The sequence below is a fragment of the Podarcis erhardii genome (assembly GCF_964252035.2).
Source record: "Podarcis erhardii genome assembly, chromosome: 4".
NCBI lineage: Eukaryota > Metazoa > Chordata > Lepidosauria > Squamata > Lacertidae > Podarcis > Podarcis erhardii.
Genome location: NC_138508.1, coordinates 47,344,033 through 47,366,653, shown reverse-complemented (window position 1 = coordinate 47,366,653; position 22,621 = coordinate 47,344,033). Strand labels below are relative to the sequence as shown.

Below are 22,621 nucleotides of genomic sequence, written 5' to 3'. Positions count from 1 at the left end.
GAAGTAATAGTCCTTCTCTATTCTGCCTTTGTCAGAACACACTTGGAGTACCACCTCCAGTTCTGGGTGCCACAATTTAAGAAGGATGTTGATAAGCTGGAACGTGTGCAGACGTGGCAAACCAAAATGATCATGGGTCTGGAAACCAGTCCTTTCAAGGAACACTCAAAGGAGCATGTTTAGCGTGGAAAATAGGAGATTTAGAGGAGATATTATATCCATCTTCTAATATCTTAAGGGCTGAAACATGGAAGATGGGGCAACCTTTTTTCTCCTGCTCCGAAGGCTAGGACCCAAACCAATGGCTTAAAGTTACAAAAAAGGAGATTATTACTAAACATCAGGAAAAACCTTCTGACAGTAAGAGCTGTTCAGCAGTGAAATGGGCTTCCTCAGAAAGTGGTGGACTCTCAGAGTTTGGATGTCCATCTATCACAAATGCTATACAGTGGTAACTCAGGTTACATACGCTTCAGATTACATACGCTTCAGGTTACAGACTCCGCTAACCCAGAAATAGTACCTCGGGTTAAGAACTTTGCTTCAGGATGAGAACAGAAATCGTTCTCCAGCGGAGGCGCAGCAGCAGCAGCAGGAAGCCCCATCAGCTTCAGTGTTGCTTCAGGTTAAGAACAGTTTCAGTTTAAGAACGGGCCTCCAGAATGAATTAAGTTCTTAACCCGAGGTACCACTGTAGTTGATATTCCTGCCTTGCAGGGGGTTGGACTAGATGATCCTCAGGGGCCCTTTCAACACTACAGTTCTATGATTCTTTGAAACAGCTACAATACAAATCCACAATTACTAACATACATTAGTACTTATTTCCATTTTCTCTATCATCTACAGTCTAAAATATTTATAAATATAATTTCAATTGTAAGAGATTGCCTGTCAGTATTAGACACTAAATGTTGCAAGGACTTAAACTGCTTGTAATGCTTATAAGGCCCCTTTTAATCCTGTATCAGGTTTTAGCTGATTTAGGCAAATTTAAATCGAGAAAATCATAGATAACGTATTCAACATAGGTGCCACTTACATCCTCGATGGTATAAATGCAAATAGTTGTTTCCTATTTTAAAAGAAAATACTTTGTTAATGGATTTAAACCTATACAGAATGTTAATTTTTAACTCTCCATCAATAGAAAATCATCTGTATGAGTCTGGTATTGAACTCAAATGTATCTCCCAAGATATCTATACAAATAGCTTTCGGAAGTTATTAAGTATGACGCCTTTTGCAAGTTAAATAGCCCCATAGATTAATACTTTCACTTTTCCAGTAAAACAGTGTAGTTTCACACAAATCACTGGGGTCAACAATACCCCGTCATGCAAAGTAAAAAAAAACAAAAAGGTTAATAAACAGTATGTAAATTCAGCTTGGTCCCACAGTTTTGAAAACATTGTGCGATTACTTTTACATATAATAGTTGTAGACTTAAAGCAGTGCAGTAACAATGAAACCCCACAGGCCTTGCAATAGTAGCACACACTAACTGAGCAGCCTGTGCACAGTCAACACATTTCATATCTCTCTTAAGTATGACAGACAAAATGGTTACATGAAGCAAATTGTAGCTGCATTTTTTGTCATTGCATTTCCACAGAAATGACACTTTCTTGGTATTTGTTGTTGTTTTTGGCGTCATAAGTAGCAGGCTGTACCAGTTCCAAGGCATCTTGGCCGTGTCTCTAGATTCAACTCAGGGTTTGATCAGTTCTAGATCTAGCTACTAGGTAGAGATGCAGTCTGTAATTTTCACAACATCAAAAGTTATTTAATTTCCAAACAATATATGGATTTAAGCTGGAGCACAAGTTTTTTATTCAACCATTTAATACATTTTTAAAATAAAGATAAATAATGCTCACTACTGTGGACAGGGAAACTACCTATTGATCATTCAGTGTTTGTGCCATGTTCCTTTTCATTATAATAAAAAGCTGATCTGAGATTACTGCATTATTCACTGAAGAAAGGAGAATCACTGCCCTTCTCTTCGTTGGCACATAACTTACTAGCGCCTAATTTTCTTCCAAACAAAAAATGTTACAGTTATCAATTTTGGATTTGTAAGCACGAAACTGGCAGGGACTGGGTGTTATGGTTTTTCAGTGTACCAAGCTGAATCAGGTTTTTCTGTGCTTATTTCCTTACCAGTGACACACTGGTAAAAAAACCCACTAGGATGCCAGTTTTTGGTTCATGACCACCACTCTACGCCATATTGCTGGGTCATGGAAACATTATCTAAACTGTGCATGAGTGTCAGTGGATTGGCCACATTCCAGGATCCAAAGTTCAATTTCAGTGAACCCAAGGACTATGACACGCACAATGGAATTGTTCTCTGCAAGCTCAAATTGGAGACTGCATTTCCTTTGTTGCCATTATTTTATCTTTTAGGAATTTGGGGGTATATAGGTATCCCAGCACAGGGCCAAGTCCAGTTGTCACCTTTTTCACAGATCGTTTGACTTCCAGAGGAATACTGACTAGGTTGGGCAAACTCCTTCGTTTTAAATATGTATACACTTGCTAGTTATTCTTGTTTTGCTTCGTTATGCAAAACTTAGGTACGGTCAGGTTACTGGTCAAAGCAATTTGTTTATATATATTTTAAGTGCAGTGCCATTAGCTTCACTATGGAGAAAATTGCTTTGAGGGGGAAATGTAACCCCATTTTTGAAATTAAACCAAGAACTGTTAGCAAACATTTTTAAAACCTTCTTGTAAAAGGAGCTTAATAACATGGTAATGTTTATGTAAAGTGGGCTTATAGTGTCACACTTGAATCTAATAAAGTGGACATCCATCATGTTGTAATAAAGAGAAGAGCTTCTAATTAAAGTAGGACATCATTTGCAGGATTAAAGTCATTTAGCGTAATTGAAAAGTGTTAATACCCTATTTTATCCTCTTCCATTGGTATTACTTCAAGGGTAAAACATTTTAAGGTGAAAATGTGTCTTGTGTCTTTAATTGAATGTTATTACCTACTGATTGTAACATGTTGAAGCTGTTTAATTACAAACCTGCAGAATTAATTACAATATTGAGACCCAGATCCCAGAGGGTAGAGTGTTCTCTCTTTTTTGGCAAATAAATGTAACATAAAAATTGATACCTCAGTTGTTTATAATCAAACCTTGAAACATAGCTCAATGTGATTCATTATGCCCACATGTTTTTTTCTTAATTGAGCTGCAATGAAGCAACAGAGGTTAACCAGGTTAATGTTTCCATCCTAATATGAAATTTTCCAGGCTTTGTAGTGAGACATCACCCTATTTAATATTTTTAAAAGTCCAGTCACTGTATTTCATCATCAAAATCAAGAGCATTGATACTTTAGCCTTGCTTAAATTTGTATGTAACAAATAATCTGAATTTCTAGTTGTCACTTGAATTTGCCAAGGTGTCTCTCCTTCCTCATCAAGAAAACCCCTTCTCTTTTATCATGCTTCTATGGTAGTGTTGCATTCAGCTACTTACGCAAACATACTGCTATAAATTAGAAGGCATCCTTCACTTTGGACCTGTTTCTCCTTCCTCTCCTACTAAGCACAGCCAGCTGGAAGGGAGGAGAACAGTTCCCCCTGGATTTAGCCTAGTGCCAGTTTATGCATTAGCAGCTGGTCCTTTGTATTTAGTAGCCGTTTCCCCAAAGCTTGTAGTTGAGACTTCACAGAAATGTGCCAACCTGATGCCAGGGAATGTGTGCACACTTCCTTGAGCCCATTCTTTTGTAAGCAACATTTAGGCATAGTTTAACTGTACTGAAGTAGATAGATCTGAACCAAGGATAAAGATGATAATCTGCCTTGCTGTCACTTGGTATCTTTTATTTAAACAATATACTCTACTGGTAATGTGTTTTAAATTCAGACTTTGGACTATATACAGCATCTCGACATCCTCCCCTTAAACAGCTCACCAGCCACTTTTCTTAGCAACTCATATTGCACCCATGTCAATGAAAATAACTTTATTATTTGTGTCTATTTCTTTTTATGTGTATTGCTGTGCTCTTGGCTTACACTGCAGCATCATTGGTGTTTAAATAACTTTTGCACTGAAATGGCCTGCATTGTCTTTGCAGAATCTTCTTTTTCCAAACCAGCCTCTCCAGCCCAACACCAGATATTCTGTGTCACCAACAGGGGATCTCACTATTACAAATATTCAGCGGTCTGATGCAGGCTACTACATCTGCCAAGCACTTACCGTTGCTGGAAGCATTTTAGCGAAGGCTCAGTTGGAAGTTACAGATGGTAAGAAATTAAGATTTGTGTTATTTTCTATCTACAGCACAAAATAATTTAAAGGCTCTTAGGTAACTGTGATAAAGAAATCACTTTTTGGAATATATTTTGATACCCAAGCTAACTATAAATTAAACTGCCTTAACATTACATTAGACCTGCTGAAACTCTCATACCTCATTAATAGAGGCTTTTCTTACCTTTGATTTTTTAAGAAACCAACCAACCAACCCTTGAATCTTCTTTGTCACATAAGAACCTTTCTTGCAAAACTTCTAGTGACTTATTTCATTCAAGTATTCATCAATGCATTCCATCATAGAAGGTTTCCATGGCCTCACAAAATCCATATTGGTTAATTTTTTTAAGAGGGGGGAAAAAAACTCATGGAAAAAATTCCATATAAAGTATTTGAGCTGATCTAGCAATGGCACTACACTTGATCTTAGCCAAAAGGTTGAGAAGCAATATGTATAAAGCAACATCTTATGAAGACATCAAACAACAAAGGGCCTAGGCCAGAACCCTGTGGCATTCCACTTCTCCCCTTTTGCCAGGATAATGAGGAACAATTTGTGAGCACTCTTTGGGCTTGGTCAGTCAATCTTGTCCACATTTTACCAGCTTCTCTGCAAAAATATCTTGGCTGGCTTTTGTCATTCTTATGCTGCTCCTAGTGCTATCACTTTTTAAAAAATATTTTTGTATATTTTAATTTGTATGTCTTAAATTTATTACTGTGTTTTAAATTTTGTAAGCCACCATGAAAGTATTATTGAAGTGTGGAATATAACTCCCTCAAACAAATGTACAAATAGGACATTTATGGTAGTTGAAGAGACAATGGGTGAGACACAAGCCAATGCCATTTTCATATATGAGAATGCATTCACTAAAAATTCATAAAATATTAATTGTAATAATTTCATAAGATTTATACTATGTATCAGAAGAAGCTATTAATTTTACTATAAATGTTCTATGTTATTGTTATTTTTTAAAATAAATTAAAAGTTTTATGGAGAGGACCCTAAGTTAGTTATTCATACTCTTTCAATTTTCTTACCTGAATATTGTTACCGTTATTGTAAGGATCATCTTTGTGGAGTTTGAACCGTTAATACTACTAAACATAACGAAACCAAAATTCCTATTTGATTAGTATTTCTTGTATTGTAAGGCTGTAGCACTCTCTTTCTTAACTGACTCATTAACTATTTCCTGACAGACTTTGATGAATTTTCACCATTAAAAATTGTGTGTTACAAACAGACCTGCTTTTACATGCCCCTTGGAGACCTGAATGCTCCATGAAAATTTGAAAAAAAACGGCTAATTCTGAATAAATAATCTAGCTTTTCACAGTGCATATTCATCATGAATGACAGGTAGAGAGGTTCAGCAGCATGTTATGGTGGACTGAACATGGGTTTGATTCCTTTTCTTTGTTTTTTCAAAAGATTATAGTATTTTTATGACAAGGAAATATATTTTCTTCCTTATCCTTGTATCTTTACAAGTGTGCTACTAGTTTCTTGAGATCAAAGCCTAACCTTCACTCTGTGACCTCTTTAAGTCTCCCATTTCTTTCACTCCTGATGACAAAATGATGCATTTTCATACAATTCAAATTTACATGTAGATTAAAAGGACATTTAAAATTAATGGAAGAGCAGTATTTTCTTAAAATCTATCTGTGGTGCTGTCTGATTCAGTGCCATGGCTGTGATTGGAATAAATAGAGCACACAAATATTGGCCAAGAGGACATTGAGCTGTTAATGTTTGCACCTGCTGGTGCTGAAAAGATTTACTGCAACAGGAGCAGAAAGGAGCAAGTCAGGTTCAAGGATATCTGTGATGAGAAATTCTTCCTTTCTTGAGACAGTCAAGGCTTCTGGCCTTTGTTATTCTTTAGTATTTCTCTGTAAATAAAAGAAATAACGACCTCCTTAATTTCCTTCTCTTGAAGCAGTCATTAATAACAGTGCAATCTAATGCTTACTCAGAAGTAAATCTTACCCTATTCAATAAGACTGTTATATTGCCATGCATAGGACTGTAGGCTAAGTGATGTATCTGCAGCTTAAATACACTCATATCCCATTACTATTTATTATGCATTTAATTATTTGCCATATATATATTCTTTTATTTCTTCAAGGAATTCAGAACAGCATACATGAGACTGCCTACATTTTATTCTATTTTAATGTCTTTCTTTTTTTAAAATTGGCATTATTTTTGCTGACATGAATAAAAGACACTACTTTCCAGAAATGGGATATCTAGAGTCTTACTTCAGATAAAATATTGTCACACAAGCATTGGTAATATTCGCCATATTTTGCTTTATTAGTTTTATGGTGTTTGGCTGCTGATTTTTAGCTTTTCTTCTTAGCCCAGATTTTTTTGTGTTTGGCGGTTGATGTAATACTAGAGGCAACTTATCATTTTTGTTTTGAACAGAGTTTTATTTGCTTGAGAGCAATTTAAGTCCAATTGAAATGGCAGTGCAGAATGAAAACATACAATACTAGCAAGAAACCCCCCCACAAATGTTTAATTATATCATATATAGCTGTGTTTCAGTTGTTAAATTTTTTAGCCCTTGTTGGAAATACTTTTAACTCAAGTGTTCATAGTGTTCATATGAGAAGAGATTAGTAGCTGTAATAAAATGTCCCAAGCTGAATGATAATTTTGCTGGTTATGGCTTGTGGCAGCAGTCTTATATATTTGAAATTCAGATATGCTTTCTTGAAATACCTCCATATAAATACATTCACTCATGGAAAAATGAAATCATTTTTTAAAAAATTAAGACAGTCTGAATAATTTTCTTTAAAGGAAAACTAGGTAAGCACCTCAGTCTTATAATGGCACATTATGCAAATATACTAAAAGCCTCAATATACCTGTCAGCATGAGTGTAATATAGAAAATTCAATTATTAACTCTATACAGTTAAGCTTTTTCAGTGCACTTGAATATTAAAAGCCAATCTCAATTTTCTATAATTTATTCATTATTCACTGTTGTTGGCTGAATTTATTGTTGTTTTGTACCTTTTGCTCTGTAGACTTATCACTAATTGCTTGATATATAGGTAATACTTGCTTAAATATAGAGTTTTTTTAAAAGCCAACAATTTTTCCAGTATAAGCATTTGAATTATTTTTCCCCTGAATGATTTGTGTACTGCTAATTTAAATTTTAATGTACACCTTTATATTCTGCAATCTTTTTCTTCAGTCCTTCTATACTAGAATCCGTAGTGGAATATTTGGATACTAATGTAATTGAACACAAGTTTGTACACATATGACTCTGAAATTCAAGTGGCAGAAGTGGTGGAATATACTTTAAGAACTTAAAAAGCTAGGAGTGTGAACACAGACAAAGATATGAAGCAAATATTAATTGGCTTATTTAGCTTCTTAAACATAAGCAGCTATTTTCAGAATGTCTCCAAATGCTGACAACTGCTGTGTTGAGGAAGTCCACATGTTGAATTTCTTTAGTATATATTTTAAATGTTCTGACCAAAGCTCTGGAAATTTAAAGACATTGCACAGAGGATTTACAAATTATAGTTATGAAGCCAATATAGTTGTTCACAGATCACTGGAAACCCTAAGTGTTCATTTAACCTTTAGCCTTAGTGTCATGGAAACCTGTAGTAGTCTTTCACCCATAATACCCTTGAAAATGAAGATTCCTTCTGGCCAGGAGACTTTCAATTACTTTATTGATCAGTTGCATTTAAAGGATTATAATCTACTTATTTAGACAGTAAAAACTAATTAGATGTCAAAGACACTGTCTTAAAAAAATAGGATTTTAAAACACTAGCAGTGTAACCTGCCTCAAAACCAATTTCTTTACAAATAACTAGAAATAAGTAGTTATCCTTATAAATCTAACTTAGTCTCTCTCTCAAAAAAACTGTAGCTGTTGCTCACCTACATAACTCATGATGGTGTAGGCTTTTTTCATATTCCCTGTAATAGATTTGATGCAAGTATCCTAATGTGGGACAATGTATGCCAGGTTTAGAACATCTTTCCTAAAATGACTGTAATGGAGTTGCTCTAGTACAGGGATGTTCAACAGGTCGATCATGATCTACTGGTAGATCCCCATGAGGTTTTGGTAGATCTTGGTCAATCTCTGGCTCCCTTTCTTTAGTGTCGCTAAAACTGACTCCTGCCAAGCCCCCTCAGCCCGCCCTCCATTGTTGTGCTGCTGTTTTGATCCATAGTGATCTTTTTGTGAGTGACTTTACCCCTTTGTCCCTTGCCTTTAACCCCCCCAAAAAAGGAACACTCCCCCCAAAGCTTTTTAACCCCTTAAAAATGGGGCTTTACTTCTCCCTAAAAATGGGGGTAGATAACTGCCATTTTTAATTCTGAAAGTAGATCACAGTCTCTTGAGAGTTGGTCACCCCTGCTCTAGTAAAAAAGGGAAGTGTTTTATCCAACTGTGCTCTTCTGATGAAAGAAATCACTTTTGATTCCTCAGAGACTTCTGTTAGTAGAAAGGGGTGTCATTCCCCTTCCATCCCCCTGGGCCCCTCCCCTCCAAAATCTGCTCAAGAAGCTAGGGGAAGTGTGACACAAGAGACTACAGCAGAAAGGGTGATTTTGCAAAAACTGCCCCCCACCTTTTGGCTTACAGAAGACTCTACCAGATCAAAAAGCCTTCCTTCAGCAGATGAACACATTTGGATACAACCCAAAATACAGTCGTACCTTGGTTTTCAAACAGCTTAGTTCTCGAACGTTTTGTCTCCCAAACGCCACAAACCCAGAAGTGACTGTTCTGGCTTGCGAACTATTTTTGGAAGCCAAACGTCCAATGGGGCTTCTGCACTTTAGTTTCCAAACGTTTTGGAAGTCAGGCGGACTTCCAGAACAGATTCCGTTCATCTTCCAAGTATGTCTGTAAATATTTATATTAAAATGTTTGATTTAAACAAAGCAGAGTAGCCTAATACTGTGTGTTGTGAATGAATGGATAGGTCAGGATAGCAGACAACAGCTGTTTGCTAACACATGTAGCATTGATGAAGTAGAGAGAGATGGATTGGCTAAGCCATTTTGCTGCACAAGATTACACCCTCCCCCCCTCACCATTCTCCTGCACAGAAACTCACTGGACTGGCAGGCAGTTTCAATATTGGCAACAGTGTGGCATCTTCCACTGTACCTGAAAACGTGTTCTAGAGGTTCCATAGCATAAAGTTCAGCACAAACAAGTCTGAACTCCAGAATGGCCAGGGAAGTCAAGAGCAAATGGCAAGGGAGCCTACTTCTGCTTCTTTCAAGCTTCATCTGCCTGAGGCAATTGCTTCACTCTGCTTAATGGTGGGCTAGCCCTGAGGGGTGTGTTGCTCTGTGTGTGTTTGTAAGAGAATTTTTGATTTATTTTAAAACTTCTATGCCACCTATCCTAAACCCAAATCAGAAATTCATGCAATTTTGTTACACTAAGTGATGATTTGCATCCTACTGCTGCTGCCTTAGATTTCTGAATCTTGAATTCTGATTCTATCTAGATAATATGGGCATTTATGTAATTGGGGGAGCTTAACAATAGCTATAGCTATAATTATATTAACACTGGGGAACAATATAATTTCATTTCAGTTGGATGATGTTTGTCATTTCAGTTAGGTAGGAAGCAAAAGCTATACCCCACTTAACAGATGGCACGGGAATGCATTCAGCAGCAGAATTATTTATGAAAAACTGTTTTTGCAAGAAAAGTGAACATGAGCATCTACTTCATATTTGAGATATCCCACTGGTAGCAGACTGAAGCATATATGCAGCCATACACTTATAAGTCACAGTCACTTTATAAAGTAACTCAAGCATATAAATGTGTATAAGAGAAGGATTAGAGTTCATAGTTTTAAAGTGGGCTAGAAAGATTTTATGTATATGCAGTTAGTTTGATTAAACATGAATTGTTTCTCAATAGAGAGGAATTCAGTCAATTAACTGATTGAAAAGTTAATTTTTTTGTGTTACACACAAAAATTAAATTTCTGCTGGGATGTATACACTGAAGAATAACTAGACTTAATCAACTATTCATTCATCGTGAAGCATGGGAAGGGAGGGTGAGCCCAAAAGCAGTACACATAGGCTGAAGTGTATTAGTAATACCTTTATTGGTTATAGCTCATAACATTTGGTGTAACATAGGTCAAAAACCAGTCATAAGGAAGCCTGGCTGCTGGTCAAGATCACAGTCCCGGCCTATAATGTTGCTGGAACTGACAGGTATCTCAGGCTTATACTTCTGTAAACCAATGATGCAGGCCCAACATGGCAGTTGGGCCATCCCCTGATCATCGGTGGGCAACAAAGTGACTTATGAAGATACCTTATGGGAAATCACATTTTTAGAGGAATGGGGAGACCACCGCTCAGTTACCTCTGCTGTGGATCAGAAGCTGTGGGCTGGGCTACCTATTTATAGCCTTAGAGCAGATCAGTGGGGGAAAGTAACCCTTCGTGGCTACTTCAGGGCCCTACTCCCAGAAGCCACTAATTAACTGCTGGAGTCTGGGCTCAAGACACGGCATATTCATATGCCAAATGATTCAGAATTTTCTCCCAGCCTTCCTTTAAGAATTCAAGAATCTCAGTGAGTCACTCAGTGTTCTCCTTTTCATGGTTAGTTGCCTGTCTGTCTGTCTGTCTGTCTGTCTATCTATCTATCTATCAATCATCTCTCTTCTCTTCTCTCTCTCTCTCTCTCTCTCTCTCTCTCTCTGTCTTACAACAATACCAAAGTTTCACTCTTTGGAAAATGTTTCTCAGGATGTTGGAATCTGTACTTTGTCACAAATGTGACATGATAAACAGGATTTTTACTATTACAAGATGTATTTTTATTACTTTTGTTTTTTATTCAGTTTTAACAGACAGGCCGCCACCCATCATTCTTCAAGGGCCTGTGAACCAGACATTGGCAATAGACGGAACAGCTTTACTAAAGTGCAAAGCTACTGGTGACCCCATGCCTGTTATCAGCTGGTTAAGAGAAGGATTCACTTTCCTGGGCAGAGATCCAAGGGCATCTATGCAGGACCAAGGAACCTTGCAAATCAAACCTTTACGAGTGAGTGTGATATGTTATGATAACATGTTTACTACTCTGTAATCGGGAGATTTAGTTAAATAAGACTATTTAATTATTTACTGATAGTAATTCAAGTACTCACGTACTTAACTGTTTTGTGGATAGTGACCATAAACCTGCTGTCATTAAAACAGTGAGAAAAGACCGATCGTGCAAGAGGGATTAACAGTTTTCAATTCAGGCACAACTTAGGGGGGCATTCAGCTAAACTGAGCTACTGAGACCACTTGTGCCTTCAGCAATAACGGTGAATCAAAGAGCACCTCAAGAGGTAGTGCAACCGCTCTTTAAGAGTGGCAGGCATTGCTCCCTTGTGTAAAAAACAGGTGCACCAAACACTGAACCTATCCAGTCAACTGACTAATGGTCTATTGATAAGGGATCTGGAGGGTGAATGGTTGAAAATTACTCTGTCCACATTCAAGCTGCAGTAGCTGAAACTAAACCTGAACATAAAGCTGAACATAAACCAAGTCAGATGGTGCATTCAACACTTCGTTTGGACTTGCTACAGCAATGGTTTTCAAGCCCAAGCTATTTTATCTTCAAAGTGCCTAGCAAATTTATCACAGCAGGCCTCCAAGGTTTCCAGAATCTTGTTTGCTGAGATAGCTGCTAACTACCATGTGTTTGGTTGGTTCACAACAAGTTCTATTACATTTATTCTCTAGTCACGATCCCACTTGCTTCATTGCCTGAATTGAGCTATGCAACTCTGGAGAGGGCCTGCAGGGGCATATGTGCTGCTGGCGCAGTGTATCTTGTCATTCCTCAGTGAGACCACAGCTTCAACAGGATTGTCATCTCTGGTTGCTGGGAAATCCCTCAGAGAATTCAAGGATCCCTAAAATTCCATAATATTAGCAGTTACAGATAGGTAGCCGTGTTGGTCTGCCATAGTCAAAACAAAACAAATTCCTTCCAGTAGCACCTTAAAGACCAACTAAGTCAGTTCTTGGTATGAGCTTTCGTGTGCATGCACACTTCTTCAGATACACTGAAACAGAAGTCTCCAGACCCTTCTATATAGTGAGAAGGTGGGGAGGGGTATTACTCAGAAGGGTGGTGGGAATGGGTGATTGGCAGATAGCTGTGATGAGCCTGTTGACGACTCTTAACGACTGCAATAGGTCTTACAGGAATATGGACAAACAGGCCAGACCTTACGCCAAAGAATAAACGGACATAAATCGGACATCAGGAATCACAAGACAGAGAAACCAGTAGGAGAACATTTCAAACTCCCAGGACATTCTATACAAGATCTCAAAGTAGCTGTTTTACTACAAAGGAATTTCAGAAATAGACTGGAAAGAGAAGCTGCTGAATTACAACTTATCACCAAACTCAAAACCATGGAGAAACCTGGTCTGAACAAAGACCTTGGATTCTTATCTCATTATACATGACAAAGCCACTTTTCACATTTTCACCCCTTGCTTTTTCCTGTAAGACCTATTGCAGTCGTTAAGAGTCGTCAACAGGCTCATCACAGCCATCTGCCAATCACCCATTCCCACCACCCTTCTGAGTAATACCCCTCCCCACCTTCTCACTATATAGAAGGGTCTGGAAACTTCTGTTTCAGTGTATCTGAAGAAGTGTGCATGCACACGAAAGCTCATACCAAGAACTGACTTAGTTGGTCTTTAAGGTGCTACTGGAAGGAATAATATTAGCAGTTATTTACCACAAATGTTTACCATATTTAAAGTTTGCCGTTTGTTACCCCAACACAGTTTCAGATCCAGGTTAAATGTGAAGCCAATTATAATTATAATTAATATGTGAAGCTAATCATAATTAATGTAGGTGTTTCCAAATTGCCTAGCTAAGGCTACAGTGTATATAAAGATAATGTGCTTGAGGGGCTGCAGCAATTTTTTAAAAATTTTTTTTGCTGAATCTTGATTTGTTTACTGTGCTTAGTAGCAAAGCAGTGTCATGTATAAAAGGAAGAAGAGGATGAACCCATTGTTTCTGCCTTCTGCTCAGCAAATTCAGAGCAAAATTTAAATCCGATTCAGATGGATGCTGTATAAAAGATAGCATCAGTTTTATCACACTGCAGTGGAAGATAGAATTATCTTTTATATTTAAGGCTATCCTTCTGTCTGCTGTGTTCCAAGTATATGCTGTGTGGTTGGTAATTGTTGTATACCTAGTGGCAAATAAATTATATTGGATACAATTTTAAAGACATAAATATACACACCTATAAAACTCAGAAAGGTAAGTATAGTTACTGCATGTACAGTTAAAATGTTAGTGCAAGTACTCTTTAGTTGTGTCAGCAGTAGTGCTAACACTTAATTTTATTATCACTCATTCCCTTCCCCATCTCATAAATAGGCAGCTTTAGTGTACAAAAAAAATCAGGCTATTTTGTTTCCTGCCACCATCTCATCAGTGCTCGTAAATGAATTGTTAACCTCCTTGGAACAAAATGGAATTTATTAAAAAATGTATGCTAGCTTTCCTTGAGTAAACAATTTATCCTCTCTCTCAAGGCTAAAGGCAGGTTTGGGCCATGAAGGTTAATGCGTTTTTACTGTAGAGCTGGATTAAAGAATGTGCTTGAATAGTCAAGATTCCCCAGTAGTGTTAGAAAGCAGCAATTAAAGGTGGGAGCTTGGTGATTTCAAACAAACTTTCAGAGCACTGATGATGAGCTTCTGGTGAGAATACACATGCCAAAAGCTTGTGGGATACCAGCCTGCATCCAGCTACGGAAACAGCTAAATGTGTGTTCAGTCATGCAAATCCATTAATCGCTTTGTTAGAGACACATGAGCTATATAGAAGACTAAAATAATAATTTTTAAAAATATTCCCATTTAAAAATGGAAGAGAATATCAACAAAAGTGTGAATACTTTTAACATTCATGTTCAGTCAGAAAAATATGAGAAAAATTGGTGATTGTGACATATTAGTTCAACAAATGTGGATATATTTGTACCACAAGGTTTAAATTTCCTCTTAACCATCTATTTGTAGAAAAATTAACTGTACCAATCCATTTTGGGGTCAAATCCTATCCGGGGGGAAGGGGGGCATAAATGAATATAATTATTTTAATAATGATGATTCAAGAAACCCCTACAAATATGGTAGAAGTTATTAAGCATTCACTATTTGCAATTTTTCAGAAAGCACAGCTTTATTGAGCATTTTCTAGTAAAACACTATAGATACACATAATTCACCTGGAGCACCAATACAGCCCAATGAAGAGTAACAAAAGCCTACACATGTGCAAAGTCTGTATGGAGACTTTTGAACATTACACAAATTGTATACATATAACAGTTGTACAAATATAAAAGTGCAATAATACTGAGTTGAGAATTCCCAGAAATCTTCCAAACTGTGCAACCGTACTACTTGAGCAATCTGTGCAAAATCCAAAACTGAACACATAGGACAGACAAAATAGTTACATGAAGTGTTTTGATTTTCTCTAATTTTGTCAACCACAGTGACACCTACACTTTGATTGCTCCTTTGCTATAGCCTTCTGGAGTTGGAACACATAGGGTCAAGCAGTCCCAAAACAAGAATGACGGCTTAAATGACACAATTAAGGGATATATCAAACTTGTCTCTTGGATTCTACAGTGTTCTTCTTTTCCACCACAGATATCTACACAAACTCTATCAGACACCATTTCTGTTAGGAGCTTTGATCAAAAACCAGATGTTCCTCACAATGTGTGTCCCAATGCCAAGGCTGTCTAGCTATTCCGTTGCTTTTGGTGACATGCACATATCATTTCAATGTACATTCAGATGTGGATCCTGTCCTTCACTTCCATTGCTTTAAATAGAATGTTTCTTCAAATGCACATTCAGTAATGATTATTAATCCTTCTGTCCAACTTCATTTATGCAAGAGTTTCTTCATCCTGGCACCATCACCGTCCCCCATGTCAAACTACAAAAGAATTTGCAGAGGCAACCTGCAATAGTTTCTGCACTTAATGGGAATTTAACTGCAGAGAGTACTGACATAAGGAGGGTATGCATCAGCAGTACAATAAATGAGCTGAAAATTAAATATTTCTGATTACTACTGTAGTTGCACCAGTATTGTAACCTGACCATTTTTCTTGGCCTAATCTGGCTTCCTGTGGGTATAACAGCAGTGCCTGGTACCACTGACCAAATGGCTGCAGCTTTCACCCAAAGCATTGTTTACATGCAGTGCAAAGCAAAGACAAAGTGAAAAACTGCCAACACTAAGGGCCATTTGAGCAGCCACAGAGCTAGCTCATTGCCAAACACATTTGGGTTGTTTTATTTTGCTCTGTTCTAAGATCTTTTAAAAACTAAAATGAAGATAGCTTTCTACCAGTAAAGCATGTTGAAATCAGTGTTTATTTTGTGAATACTGAAACAGATTTAATTTAATAATAACAGATACATAATAGTTTGTGGAGGAAACTTGAAAATGCATCAAACAGGATTAACAAATGTTGTCATAATTTACTACAGGTAGATGTTATTCAATTGTTGATCGTGAAATATTTGGTTCAGTTTATTCTGATTGCAAGTGTAAACTAATCCCTCTTATTCTGCAATGAGAAACATTTGGGAAAACTGAATGAACAGATTATGTAAAAGGCTTGACCAGAATGTCCTCAAACATTTCCATATGTTTAGATATCAGACACTGGCACCTACACTTGTGTTGCCACAAGTTCAAGCGGGGAAACATCTTGGAGTGCTGTGCTAGATGTGACAGGTAAGCCATATCGAGCTATTTTTTAAAATAAAACGAAAGTGTTTTATGTGTGGGTACATGTGCTAGATTGTGCATGTGTTACATGTGGGGGAGTGAGATATTGCATGTCCGTGTGTGTATTTGAAAGGCATGTGATGGTGTGCATATCCAGACTGCTAGCTTTTGGAATGTAGCACTTGACAGCTTTTGACTTGTTTGTTTGTTTATTTATTTAGTCTAGCCATTAGAAGCCATTCTAAAAAAGACCATACATAAAACAGAGTAAAAACAGAATAAAATATATTAGACAGTTAAAATAATTATGAAAACCAGACATTCTCATAGAGAACACACTAGAGATAACAAATATATCCATTTCAGTTTTTCTCAGTTTCTAAAGTGTAGTACATTCCCTTTCTGCATAAAAATGCAGATAAATTTCTTCCAATATACTCATTTTTTATGTGATTTTTCCTAATATGTACATTATTTGCAAGCAATCTTTACCGATGCAATGCATTTTGTACATTATTTCCCCCTAATATATACATCTTCTGACTACAGGGAAAATTTGTATGAAGAGTGAATTTTGAAGAATAGATGTGTTTTTGTTTCCATATTGGTTCTGGAAGTGTGGATTAGATATATTCACATTAAAAAGTGAAATAATCAAATTTCTCCCCAAACCTGAAACACACAACCTTATCTTTATGCTGTTCTCTTTGCTCATTCTAAACTGGGTTATCATATTAGCCCATTCAGAAGCTGAGGTTGCACATTCAGTGAACCTAGGAAATGGCTACCTTTGTTCTTCCCTCTATTCATATTCATTGAACACCCGAGCAGAGCCCCTGCATGTGTAGCTGTATGTGCAGAAGAATCTTTCTATGTGAGAACCCTACTAGAAATTGTATGCCATTTTACATGAACAAAGGCGCCCATGCAGCTATAAATACATAACCTTGGGGTGGGATTTACCTAATAAGCCCCATCTGCAGAAGCCCTGCACAAGGACTTTCAGTTTTGCAACAATGTTGTCTCTCCTTCGTCACATGCTCCTCAAAATTGGCTCAGGGTGGGTCAGGACAAACCCCAGAAATGTTGATGGGGCAAGGAGAGAAAAGAACATTCAGTCTGGCAAGCTGAAATGCTTGTGCAGATGGAATGATTGAAAGAGTGGAATGTTGAATTCCACCCTTTGTTTGAGTGTTCAATAAATGGTCAGAGGAGGATGGGCAGAGTCTGCCACCTTTTCTATGGGTGCATTAATTGGGCATATGAGTTGGATGTCTGAACAGGACTACTGTGTATTTTAAATATGTTTTTGATGTTTTGTTTTTAATTCACCTTTATTAAACAGATTTTATTTTTAAAATGTAAGCATTTGTCTCCCACAGAATCTGGAGGAGCAGCCGTCAGCAGAAATTATGATTCAAATGACCTCCCTGGACCACCATCCAAGCCTCAGGTCATGGATGTCACTAAGAATAGTGTCACCTTGTCTTGGCAGCCAGGCACCCCTGGAAACCTCCCAACTAGTGCATATATCATTGAGGCTTTTAGGTATGTTACAAATTCCATTTTCCTTATGCATTGATACAGTTAGGGGGGTCTGCACGTTTGAACAAACTCATTTTGAAAGGTTAAGACATAATTCCGTTCTAAAATTTTATTTATGAACCTTCTGTTTTAAAGGAATATTTCAAAAAACATACTTGGTTTGTTGGATTTACAGGAATATATACTGAGGTGGAATCTAGACACATATAAAAACTGCTGTGAAAATTCTTTTTCTTAAAGTATTTTTTTAAAAATACATTGAATTTTCCATAAGGCTCACCGTCACCATCTAGTGTCACATTGTATATTGCACTGAAAACACACTTAAAACATTTTATTTGCAGCTGTATAGCTGAGACCAGAGTCTGCTTTTGTTTTGGAAGCAATACAAACACACAGCACTGTCATTCACACTAGGTTTTTATCAGTAATTCTCAGTATCATTAAAAGCAGATAGAATTTTTTATTGATAACATTTTGTTGGGCTTCCACACATTCATCTTCTAAATAATATAAAGCCTGGAGGGGGGGGAAAGGTGCTCTCTAACCTTCGTAACGTCCATTTTGACCTGGCAGTAAACCACAGTAATATCCCATCAGGCTTTCAAAGGTGTCCTCTATTTAAGAGATATTTTGTAGCACAACAAAAGCCTATGACCTCAGTTTATTTCTACAGAAGACCAGTTCAATAACTAGACACTGGGAACATAGTCATTCAATAATATTCTTTTGCAGATGTGCTTTGGAACAGCTGTAATTTTGCTTGTAAACTTTGTGCAAAGAGGACAAGAGAATTTTAACCATATTCTATTAAAATTATTCTTTTAGAAGATTTGTTCTTCTCAACATTCTTCCCCCATCTCATTTCTATTTTACAGGAATTTTTCTAACAGGCTATTAACATTATCAGCATTTATTGTGAGCTGTGTGGCTTTGGTTTTGTACTCCTTGTTGATTGATTCAGCTGAAACAATCAGAACTATTTAATGATCTTAATAGTGTATGTAAACTTTCCCCCTCCTTCTGTGGCAGCGGACTGAAACTTGATCTGAGTGTTTTCTAACTTTGTGTTGCTTTGATCTATAGTATTCCAATATATTTTCATTGCAGTCAGTCGGTGAGCAATAGCTGGCAAACAGTTGCTAACCATGTAAAAACGACACCTTACACTGTGAGAGGACTCCGTCCAAACACCATCTACCTGTTTATGGTGAGAGCTATCAACTCACAAGGTTTGAGTGATCCCAGCACCATGTCAGACCCTGTCCGAACACAAGGTAACTTCATTCTGTTTTTCAGGAGCATGATTGCAGTTATAGTAATATATAAAGTAGCTGTCCTCTCTCTTTGTCACACTCTACCAATATGCTTTCATGACCTAGCATGACAAAGAAATAGAACCCAGGACAGGGCTATGCAGAAGGGAGAGTACTGGAAGCAAACGTTGATTCAGTTTGCAGCAGCAGCGAAAAAGCCAAATTCTGTCTAGGAAGTTACAGTCGTACCTTGGAAGTCAAACGGAATCCGTTCTAGAAGTTGGTTCGACTTCACAAATGCTCGGAAACTGGAACACTCAGTTCCGGGTTTCTGTCTCTATCAGAGAAGCATACTACTAATTGTGAATGGTGTGGAGCTTCTTAAGATAGCGTGATCACCATCACCTAGTGAAGCTGACTGACAAGAAATTCAGGACTCACAGAAGACAGTAATTCTTTGCACAACAATTAATGTTTGCAATTTTCTGTCACAAGTTTTTGGTTAAGATGACTTAAAACGGGTTAAACAACATCGTGTAGCATACATGTATAGAAAATGGATAGAAATGAAACTTCCATGTTCAGAGGCAGTTCACCTGAGAATACTACATGCTGTGGACAAATAGGGGAGGGCTGTCATCCCAGAAGTCATCTGACTGAGCAGTGTTGGAAACCAGAGTACTGAACTACATGAACTCTTTATTGAATTCAGCTGGGTCTGCTGCTATCTCTTTTCACCTCAGCTATGAAACTCACTGGGTGAGATTGGGCCAGACACTCTGTTAACCTTATCTTCTTTTCAGGGTTTTTGCTGCTGTTTAGTTTTATTTATTAAATTTATTTATTGTTTCACACAACTGAAATGAGTCCTAAAGCAATGGTTAAGATAAGTAAAAAAACAAACTTGTACATTAAAATATATAGTATAACAATACAAACATACAAGATATCCACATCCAGAGCAAGAAAAAAAACACCAGAAATAGCTGTGATGTTTTCTGGAGGAAGAGAAATCCACATATATAGTTTATCTTGAAATCTTTGGAAGAAGGACTTGATTTATGATTTTCCCTAACCAAAGCCAGGAAAAAGGGGGACAGTCCTGAAGAAATGAGTGTAGTGAATTATTCATTCCATGAGCAGTCTGAAGGATGGCAGCACAACAGGCCCTTTCTGTGATGGCTCCCTGTTTGTGGAATGCTCTCCCCAGGGATGCTCACCTGGTGACTTCATTACATATCTTTAGGCGCCAGGCAAAAATGTTTCTCTATAACCAGGCCTTTAGCTAATGAACATTCTATGGCCTTTTAAAGAGTTGTGTTTTTTGTGTGGTTTTTTGAAGGGGGAGTTATTGGTGTGTTTTGGTTTTTATTATGTATTTTGTGTTTTCATTTTGTATTTTTATGTTGTGAACCACCCTATGATATTTGGATGAAAGGGACTATACAAATTATTATTATTATTATTATTATTATTATTATTATTATTAATGTTTGAAGATTCTCTCATTAATTTGCATACATCTGTTAATTTTAGATAGTTTGTTTTATTGCTTTATATGGGTTTTTTTGTTTTGTTTTGCAGCATGCAAGCCATGCCACTTAAATCCTTCTCTCCTGTTAATCTTAGGCCCTTCATATGCCTAATGTAAGCCTCTGTCCTTGACATCCATAGTAGTAACCAGAGCAAGTGGCAGGGTCAGGCGATGAAGCAGGGAGGAATAGGAAAGGATGGCTGGGGAAAGGATCTGTTTCCAGCCTGTTGAGCTTCATAGACATTTCACCAAGGCCACATGTATGGAAGCTGCTGGCTTTTGCCCTTTTGTCATTCAGGCATCCCATGAATGATATTCTGGGGCAGAGAATGATGGATGATGAAAGCAGTATGCATATAAGTGCTGAGAATGTGTGTGTGTTTTTGTAGGGCTCCTACACCTTTGCAATGGGAAACAAGCTGCACTGAGCCTTATGTAAAAAGGTAAAGGTAAAGGGACCCCTGACTATTAGGTCCAGTCACAGACAACTCTGGGGTTGCAGCACTCATCTTACTTTACTGGCCGAGGGAGCCGGCGTACAGCTTCCGGGTCATGTGGCCAACATGACTAAGCTGCTTCTGGCAAACCAGAGCAGGGCACGGAAACACTGTTTACCTTTCCACCAGAGTGGTGCCTATTTATCTGCTTGCACTGTGTGCTTTTGAATTGCTAGGTTGGCAGGAGCTGGGACCGAGCAACGGGAGCTCACCCCATCGTGGGGATTTGAACCGCGACCTTCCGATCAGCCCTAGGCTCTGTGGTTTAACCCACATCACCACCCGTGTCCCATCATGCCTTATGTACATGATGATAAATCTGAGTCCAGCTCCTTTCCTCTTTGCCTCTGCAGCAAGGACCTGGAGAGCTATGGGTTCTTTCTCCTTCTTTACATATTAGTGGGCACTAACTAGTTACTATAATAAAAAGCATACACCACCAAATGTATTACTTTTAAGTAAGTTAATACAGGCAAAAGCACAAACCAAAGCAGTTATTTTGGCTTTAGCTAGCCTCTGTTTCTTGGACACACTTCCATTCAAAGGCATTTATTATTATTATTATTATTATTATTATTATTATTATTATTATTATTATTGACTTAGCTCCGTGTGGCATAGAAGTACCTGAGACCAGAGAGGAGCAAAGCAGCTGCAAACTTCTCAGGAGCTCACATGTTCCTGCAGTCCCACTAAACCATTGTTTACATGTTATGCAAACCAGGCCAGTGAGGTATAGCTCATCAGTAACATATTTTACCCCAGTTTATTCATTACTACTGGGACTTTTAAATCACATGTGAAGGAAGAAGGAAATCTTCCAGTTTTCACTTATTTTCAAGAAGAATGCAGTCATCTAGCCCCATGTGTCTATTTAGAGACAGAGACATGCACACACACATACCTAGTACAGAAGACTATATAAAGGGATAATACATGCATGGGATAACATATGCAGTTACGTAGTTTTGTCAGAATTGCACATGGGCCCCTGCTCCTGATCCCCATGTGCTGCACTGAGTTTGGATGCTAGGGGAGTGCCTCAAATTATTGCCATCCATTCAGCAAATCAGATGTAGCCAGTTTCCTTTGCTTCCTGGACTCACTATGAGTGCCTCAGCATGCTGGCCTTTATGTTGTTAATATCATCCAGCTCTGCAAGGAGAGACCGCATTTTGCATCAGTATGTCAGATTTTACCTGACAGACTGACAAAAGATTTTATTTCATTAAAACAGTTCTTTTCTTTACTTTCTGTGTGCGTTGTAGTTTCTATTTTCACAAGCTGTCTGCCAGCCACATGTGCTCCAGCATGTATAACACTGACAGCCTTTGTGGTATCCTATAGTTTAGCGAAATTAAATAATGAATTCAAATGACACTTAGCATAATGTTTTGATGTAATTCCAAATGCGGTTCTCATCTAGCCCGGCCTTACAAAGAAAGCTGACATCCAAGGAAAGAGCCTATTCACACTAGCCATTACAAAGGAAAGAATCAGCTAAAAGCACTGATGCATGATATCATTTGCAATAGGTATCTATGACCACAGGCCTTAGTCTCTTGAAATAACTCTAGCAAATACAATTATATATTATGGTTACTTTTATACCAACAAA

At 37.6% G+C, this 22,621-nt stretch overlaps 1 protein-coding gene across 22 annotated transcripts in view; it reads left to right on the top strand.

Moving 5' to 3' along the window:
* The window catches only part of ROBO2 (roundabout guidance receptor 2), an 830,881-nt gene that overhangs the window by 704,131 nt on the left and 104,129 nt on the right, over positions 1-22,621 (top strand). For all 22 annotated transcript variants that reach the window (XM_081858429.1, XM_081858421.1, XM_081858427.1 and 19 more), the window contains 5 exons: positions 4,112-4,283; positions 11,205-11,410; positions 16,096-16,177; positions 17,554-17,719; positions 18,827-18,993. In XM_081858429.1, the coding sequence (XP_081714555.1) occupies positions 4,112-4,283; positions 11,205-11,410; positions 16,096-16,177; positions 17,554-17,719; positions 18,827-18,993 (793 nt within the window). The remainder of the gene's footprint in view (positions 1-4,111; positions 4,284-11,204; positions 11,411-16,095; positions 16,178-17,553; positions 17,720-18,826; positions 18,994-22,621) is intronic.